This window comes from Gopherus flavomarginatus, chromosome 11, assembly GCF_025201925.1.
Source record: "Gopherus flavomarginatus isolate rGopFla2 chromosome 11, rGopFla2.mat.asm, whole genome shotgun sequence".
In the NCBI taxonomy this organism is placed as follows: domain Eukaryota; kingdom Metazoa; phylum Chordata; order Testudines; family Testudinidae; genus Gopherus; species Gopherus flavomarginatus.
In genome coordinates, this window is record NC_066627.1 from 1,472,733 (window position 1) to 1,480,711 (window position 7,979).

Below are 7,979 nucleotides of genomic sequence, written 5' to 3' on the forward strand. Positions count from 1 at the left end.
CCCGCTTCCCCCACCCCAAAGAGCCGCAGCATGGCCAGCAGCTGGGCAACTCAGCTGAGCTCTGGGCTGCCAGCAAGGTAAGGGGCCTGCAAGCTCCGGGGCCATGAGGGACGGGGAGGCAAGTGGGGCAATTTGCCCCGGGCCCCTGGCCCCATGAGGATGTCTCCCCACAGCACCCCCCCCCGAGCTGCAGCATGGCCAGCAGCTGGGCAGCTCAGCTGAGCTCCTGAGTCATCCTGCTGCTTTGAGCTGCCGGCAAGGTAAGGGAGGAGCCGGCTGCAAGTTCTAGGGTTGCCAGGGGGCAAGTGGGGCAATTTGATCCCCACCCTGCAGGGAGCCCCGGCTCCACGGCAATGTCTCCTCCCCCCCGGCCCCTCCTTCACCTTAAATCAGATCTTTTTATAGGGAACCGATTGTCAAGATTTTGGCAGCTCATCACTGCCCAGAGCCCTCACCACCCCCACCCCCCAACCCCAATTTCATGAACATTCGTGGCCCACCATACAATTTCCATATCAAGATGTGGCCCTCGGGCCATAAAGTTTGCCTACGCCTGGTGTAATATCCCCACTCCACACTCCAGCTGTCCCATGCCCAGCCCAAAGAGGAGCTTCTCCCCAGAGGAAGCAGCTTGCTCTCCCCAGCCAGCCTCAGGCAATAGGAGAGGGTCAGTGGGTGGTGAAGCCCAGCCCAGCCCAGCTTGGGAGTGACTGGCCCAGCTGGCCATTTGGGAGCTCTCAGCCTATCAGCAGGGGGCAGAAGCTGCCCTCGCCCATGGCAGCATGAGGAGAGAGGCTCAAAGGCTCAGTGAGGTGGGGGGTGCCCCCCCAATGCCCCAGAGCAGAGGTGGGGGGCACTGTGTTACACACAGTAGAGGGCATTTGTCCCCTAGTCACAGCTGGCCCCAGGGTGGCACGAGGTGCTGTGGTGCAGGGGTCACAGGGGGTGCACTCCACAGGGCAGGGTGTGTGGGTAATAGGGGCACAGGGCCTCCCCCCCTGCAGCTGTACCGGAGACCCAGCAGCCGGGGGAGAAAGCACACACACAAACAGGTGGGAGAGCATTTGCCTGGAAGATCCAAAAATAGAAACGAGCCTCCCCCCTTTCCCCCCACCCCCAGCGCCATCTCAACCCAAACTTTCCACAGTGCCCATAGCCCCGCTCCTCCCTGCAGCTGCTTTGCAGCTGGGGCCCTGGGCCACAGAGCGATGGTTTCCATGCGATAAGAGATGGAAGTGGGGGATAGGCATGGGCTCTGGGTCTCCATGGCAACCTGCTTCCTGCTCCCCCCCGAAACTGGGTCAGGCAGAGAAGTGGCTGCTGGGGAGAGGGGGGTGGGGCTGGGTGAGTGTCCCTAGCCTTGGGGGTGTCTGTGAGCTGGTGAGAGGAGAGCCAAGGAGCCCCTCATCCATCACAGAAGCGCCAGACACAGAGCCCCAGAACAAAGGGGTTTATTGGGGGAGGGGGTCACAGGCAGTGTGGGGAAGAGGCTGGCATCTTCTCACGAGGCCTCATTAGTTTGCACTGCTGCAGCCTCTCCCCATGGGGGCAGGACCCACATCCATGGGGGGCTGGCACACCTGTCCCCCGGGCATGGCAGCAGCCGAGCACAAGAGGTAGTCAGGAGCTGCAAGGAGACAAAGGGGGCACAAGGTTATCTGGAATCACTGCAGGGGAAGATGGAGGGATCCCCTAAGTTACACAGCTCTCCCATGACCTGACCCCAGAGCTCACAGCCAGGTTCCATGACCCCCATCTCCTCAAATTTCTTCCCTCTCAGAGCCGTGGTCCAACCACCTCTGTCGCCCCAAAGTCCAGCGCAGTAAGAACGGCCATCCTGGGCCAGCGCAGGGTCCTGTCTGCCGACAGTGGCTAGTGCCAGGTGCCCCAGAGGGAAGGAACCGACCAGGGAATCATCAAGTGACCCAACCCATCGCCCATTCCCACCTTCTGCAAGCAGAGGCCAGGGACAACATTCCTGCCCAACCTGGTTCGAAGGGGTCCTGACCTCCAGTCTGAGAACCTCTGCTGTAGATCATGCACATCTCCAGGTCCGTAACCCCCAAACCTCAAACACTCCATGGCCTCCAGCTGAGCCTCCTCCAGGGGCACTACACGAGGATTAACCCTCTCTCGGCCTGGGCCAAAACCTGGCTCCCTGTTCCCTCTGCCTCACAGCAGCAAAGAGGAAAGCCGTCTCCAGAAATCCTGTTTGGTACTGTCAGAGTTCACAGGGCATGTCAGCCTCAGGGAGCACGATGAGCAGTGGGGTCTCAGAGTCAGGACTCCTGGGTTCTGTCCCAGCTCGGGGAGGGGAGCGAGGGCGGGGGTCCCAGTGGGTTACAGCAGAGGGGCAGGTGTCAGGGCTCCTGGGTCCTATCCCGGCTCAGGGAGGGGAGTGGGGTCCAGCAGAAGGGCCAGGTGTCAGGATTCCTGGGTCCTATCCCGGCTCGGGGAGGGGAGTGGGGCCCAGCAGAAGGGCCGGGTGTCCGGACTCCTCGGTCCTATCCCGGCTCAGGGAAGGGAGTGGGGCCAGGTATCAAGAACTGTGGGTTCTAGTGCCAGCTCTCTTCCAGCCCACAGAAGTTTAAGTCTCCATGGCGAACAGACTGGCCCCCATCCCTGAGCCGTACCTAACGGTCCCCCGGCTCAGCCCACGAAGTTGATGACGACGAGGTGCAGGATAGTGCTGGCGAAGAGGAAGTCGGCGAAGGCCCGTTCTGGAGAGATGCCCTGGAAGTCGCCTTTGTTCTGTGGATTGATCTGGATCCTCAGGCAAACTAGGGAACAAGAGGAGAGAGCAGATTGTACCAGGGGGCCGTATCTGGGGGTAGAGGTGGCAGCGCAGCTTCTCCAGGCTGGAGCCGCTCACGGTGCTGCTGACTCCCCACGGGAAGGGGCCCACGTTCAGGCAGTGTAGAGGCAGGCTCAGCCCCCAGGAGGAAGCTGCCGATAGCTCTGAGGAAGAGGCTCAGAACGCAGCTGATGAGGAAGCCCCCAGGCTGGGCAGGAGAGCTGCTCACTCGGGGATGGGGTTGCCATGGGGTGGTATGTCAGTGCTATGAGGCTACTCACTGCCCACAGAACTGAGGGACCAGCGTAGGCAGGGGCTGAGTAAAAGATGCCCAGGCGGAGTGCGTGTGTGTGGGGGTGCGGGCTACTATGGAGCAGGGATGCCATGGGGGTTACTCTGGGAAGCACTTGCTGAGGGACAGGTTGCCATTGGTACCCACCATGCAGAACGAAGCTGTGCAAGGAGGAGATGAACCTGCTCAGGAGGCAGCTGAAGAGGAAGGTGCCCAGACAGCACAGGGGGAATCATTACAATGAGACACGGCTGCTGTAAGGGGTGTGAGGCTCTGAGGTTCACCCAGGCCAGCGAGGGGGTTAGGCCAACACCTACCTTGCAACTTTGGGTGCTTTAAACACTGTGCCTCACCACCAGCCTACCAGCCTGATGCTCTAACGTTGGCTTCCACCACCCAGAGACTATTTGCAGGGTGACCTCCAACCCTGAGCTCCCCCCAGAATGTGTTTCTGTAGCGCTCAGCCCCTCTGACTTTAATAAGTACGCGGCGCCTCTAAAGAGGCAGGGCCGAGCAGCCGTTAGCTGAGTGGACACAGTTCTGAGCTGGTTTCCAGTAAAAGTAAAACAAGTTTCTTAAGGAAGAAACAGATGTAAGTGGTATCAAGTAGATGGAATCGGGACAGAAACTGTCAAACAAACCAGGGTAAAAGTCTGTTTCTAAGACCAAAGTCTAACTTCAACTAGAGTCTTTTGTTCCAAGTAGCTTTCTCCCCACACTTCCTTCCAGCAGGGCCAGCCACTCTTCAGCCAAGCTCCAATCAGAGCCCGAGGCGCATGGTTTCTGTCTCTCCTCAGGTGAAGGATGATGCAAATGTCTCTCTGCCCCTTCCCCATGTTACCCCAAAGTTCACGGTGTTTTGAGAGCCACAAAGGGCCTGGGGATGCAGAGTCTGACCGCCCTCTGTGCTCACGGGGCTGCTACGTGTTAGCTTTGTTCCCACAGATATACACGTGCTTTCATTGTGTTCTGCCAGGAATCAAGCTGTCCAGACCGGTAAACGCACATTCTGTTACCTAAGGAAACTGTGCAAAGATTGTACACGGCATTGTTGCTGCCATGTTGGTCCCAGGATATTAAAGAGACGAGGGAATCTCTTTTATTGGACCAACTTTTGTTAGCAAGAGAGACAAACTTCTGAGCTTATAGAGAGCTCTTCTTCAGGTCTGGGACAAAGCTCCGTGCAAGGCTCAAAGTTTGTCTCTGTTGCTAATAGAAGCTGGTCCAATGAAAGCTTTACTTCACTTACCTTGTCTCTCGCGTGCTACAATTATGTTTCAGTCATTACAAAGTATGTTTTGTTTGTTTTATTTGTAACCTTCCCTGCCACTTTCACTTGTAATCAGTTAAACCCATGTTCTTGGTCAATACACTTGTTATTGTTTGACTACAAACCATCTTAGTGATGTCTGACAAACTGAAGTGCAGGTCTTCAGCTAAACTCCCAGGCTGGCGTGGGCTCTGTCTGTTTGGAGGCGGTGAACGTAATTTGTGTGAGGGTCCCGGGAGAGGGAGCGGACGCTGCGGGGGAGACGCGGGACTGGAAGGGCTGCTGGTGTAGCCCAGTGAGCAGTGACCAGGCTGGTGGAAGGCAGGGGGAGGCCATTGCGCTGGGCACAGGCTGCTGGTGTAGCCCAGCGAGCAGTGACCAGGCTGGTGGAAGGCAGGAGGAGGCCATTGCGCTGGGCACAGGCTGCTGATGTCACCCGGCGAGCAGTGACCAGGCTGGTGGAAGGAAAGGGGAGGCCATTGCGCTGGGCACATGCTGCTGGTGTCACCCGGCAAGCAGTGACCAGGCTGGTGGAAGGCAGGGGGAGGCCATTGCGCTGTGCACAGGCTGCTGGTGTCACCCGGCAAGCAGTGACCAGGCTGGTGGAAGGAAAGGGGAGGCCATTGCCCTGAGCACATGCTGCTGGTGTCAGGGCACTGAGCCGAACTTGCACAGAAGCACCCAGGGTCACAGGGCAGGCAGTGACATGACCCCCTACTGGCCTGGGTGAACCCCTGTAAGATCAGAAAGGGTTACTATGGGGCGGTGCTGCCAGGGAAAATATGGCGGGGTTACTCTGGGGTACGGCTCCCATAGATACAGTCACCATGAGAAGACGCTGTTGCCATGCGGGGGGCAGGGGTTTACCACGGGAAGGCATTGTCATGGCAGGGCAGGGTGACTATAGGATGGGGTTGCCGGAAGGAAGCAGAGAGGTTACTACAGGAGAACGCTGCCAAGGGAACTGGGGGTCACTGTGGGATGGCATTGCCTGAAGGGAACGGGGGGAGGGGAGGTGGAAAGGAAGGTCACTATGGGACGGGGTGGGGGATTACTATGGGAAGGCACTGCCAGGGGCGAGAGGGTTACTACAGGATGGGATTGCCAGGGAAACCGGGGGAGGGGGTTCCTAGGGCACGGGGTTGCCGGGGGAACTGGCGGAGGGAGTTCCTAGGGGATGGGGTTCCTGGGGCAAGGGGTTGCCAGTGAAGGGGGTCACTAGGGGACGGTGTTGCCCTGCAGGCTGGGCGCTGGCCCGTCACTCACCGCCCAGGATGAAGTTGCCCATGGCCGAGATGAAGCCGCTGACGAAGGAGTTGAAGGGGAAGGGGTCCGGGCCCACGCTCAGGGGAAAAGGCGGGGGTTACTATGGGCTGGCGTTGCTATGGGAACCGGAGAAGGGATCACTATGGGATGGCGTTGCCAGGGGAACCAGAGGCCGGCCTGTCACTCATCGCCCAGGATGAAGCTGCCCAAGGCCGACATGAAGCCACTGAGCAAGGAGTTGAAGGGGAAGGTGCCCAAGCCCAGGGGAAAAGGTGGGAGTTACTATGGGCTGGTGTTACTATGGGAACTGGAGCGGGGTCACTAGGGGCCGGCGTTGCCCCGCAGGCCGGCCCGTCACTCACCGCCCAGGATGCAGCTGCCCACGGCCGAGATGAAGCCGCTGAGGAAGGAGTTGAAGGGGAAGGTGCCCATGCCCAGGGGAGAAGGGGGGGGTCCCTAGGGGAGGGCGTTGCAAGGGGGAACCGAAGGGGGGGGTCCCTAGGGGCTGGCGTTGCAAGGGGGAACCGAAGGGGGGGGTCCCTAGGGGAGGGCGTTGCAAGGGGGAACCGGAGCGGGGGTCACTAGGGGAGGGCGTTGCAAGGGGAACCGGAGCGGGGGTCCCTAGGGGAGGGCGTTGCAAGGGGGAACCGGAGCGGGGGTCACTAGGGGAGGGCGTTGCTATGGGAACCGAAGGGGGGTTACTATGGGCTGGCGTTGCTATGGGAACGGGAGCGGGATCACTATGGGATGGCGTTGCCCGGCAGCCCGGCCCGTCACTCACCGCCCAGGATGAAGCTGCCCACGGCCGAAATGAAGCCGCTGAGGAAGGAGTTGAAGGGGAAGGTGCCCACGCCCAGGGGAGAAGGTGGGGGTTACTATGGGCTGGCGTTGCTATGGGAACCGAAGAGGGGTTACTATGGGCTGGCGTTGCTATGGGAACGGGAGCGGGATCACTATGGGATGGCGTTGCCCGGCAGCCCGGCCCGTCGCTCACCGCCCAGGATGAAGCTGCCCACGGCCGAGATGAAGCCGCTGAGGAAGGAGTTGAAGGGGAAGGTGCCCACGCCCAGGCAGTAGCCGAACTGCAGCGCGCCGCTCAGCAGCACGTAGAGCAGATAGGCGTCCAGCACCTTCAGGCGGCTGGCGGTGCCGCTGCTGTACTCGGCCAGGAAGCGCCGCACCACGGAGCCCACCGAGCCCCCGCCGGACCCCGCCGCGCCCGACATGGCCCCGCCGCCGAGACGAGCTGAGCCGCGCTGGCCGGAAGCCACGGACAGCACCGCACCGAGCACTTCCGGTGCCGCGCGGGCGTAGTGAAGCAAATGGCCGATTGCGCAGGCGCAGTAATTAAACCCTACAGTAGAGCGACGCAAATATATTGGGCACTTCCAGCGCGGATTTGTACTCAAAGCGCATGCGTGTCACTGTGCTCGCCATAGGCCGCCGACTCTGATGTTAACGAGGCATGCGCGCTGCGGACACCCAAGCCGGATGAAAATGCTATTCGCATGCGCACTCCCGCCCTAGCAACAGCAAAGCCGCTTATGTGCGCACGCGTAGAAACTGCCTTTTTCAACTCCGTCTGTTTCTCCACGGTCCAATCAGAATCCAGCGCTAGGCTGCTGCTGGGTAGATTAGGCGGTTCAGGAAGCACGAGAAGGAAAAAGGACGGAGACCCCGGAAACATTTCGTACCTACACGGGCACCTGAGAGTCACCATATTATACCCTGCGTGACCCCCCCATACAGTATTATCCCTCCCCCCGCTCCCCCGTGTAACCCCTGTGCCCCCAATCACCCCATCTGAGCCCCCCCATACAGTATTATCCCTTACATCCCCCTGCTCCCCAGTGTAACCCCTGTGCCCCCAATCACCCCTGCGTGACCCCCCCATACAGTATTATCCCTCCCCCCCCGCTCCCCCGTGTAACCCCTGTGCCCCCAATCACCCCTGTGTGACCCCCCCAATACAGTATTATCCCTTACACCCCCCTGCTCTCCAGTGTAACCCATGTGCCCCCCATCACCCCATCTGAGCCCCCCCATACAGTATTATCCCTCCCACCCCTGTGCCCTACCACCCCCCTGCTCCCCAGTGTAACCCATGTGCCCCCCATATCACCCCATCTCAGCCCCCCATACAGGATGATCCCTTCCACCCCCCTGCTCCCCAGTGTAACCCATGTGCCCCCAATCACCCCCATCTGAGCCTCCCCATGCAGTATTATCCCTTACACCCCTCTGCTCTCCAGTGTCACCCATGTGCCCCCCAAATCACCTCATCTGAGCCCCCCATACAGTATTATCCCTCCCACCCCCTGCTCCCCAGTGTAACCCATGTGCGCCCAATCACCCCA

At 60.0% G+C, this 7,979-nt stretch overlaps 1 protein-coding gene across 1 annotated transcript; it reads right to left on the reverse strand.

Moving 5' to 3' along the window:
* Positions 1-1,435: 1,435 nt before the first annotated feature.
* Positions 1,436-6,865, reverse strand: DAD1 (defender against cell death 1). The gene is made up of 3 exons (XM_050917217.1): positions 6,617-6,865; positions 2,634-2,780; positions 1,436-1,627 (listed from the first exon to the last, which is right to left on the reverse strand). The coding sequence occupies exons 1-2, from the start codon at positions 6,846-6,848 to the stop codon at positions 2,650-2,652; spliced, it is 363 nt and encodes a 120-aa protein (XP_050773174.1). The 5' UTR covers positions 6,849-6,865; the 3' UTR covers positions 1,436-1,627; positions 2,634-2,649.
* Positions 6,866-7,979: the final 1,114 nt, after the last annotated feature.

What these genes read in the sequence shown, in the direction of transcription:
- DAD1 (XM_050917217.1), bottom strand. Translation starts at nt 6,848, where the DNA reads ATGTCGGGCGCGGCGGGGTCCGGCGGGGGCTCGGTGGGCTCCGTGGTG. An exon ending in GGGCAGCTTCATCCTGGGCG is followed by an intron (nt 2,781 to 6,616) that starts GTGAGCGACGGG and finishes CTTGTTCCCTAG; the next exon opens with TTTGCCTGAGGATCCAGATC.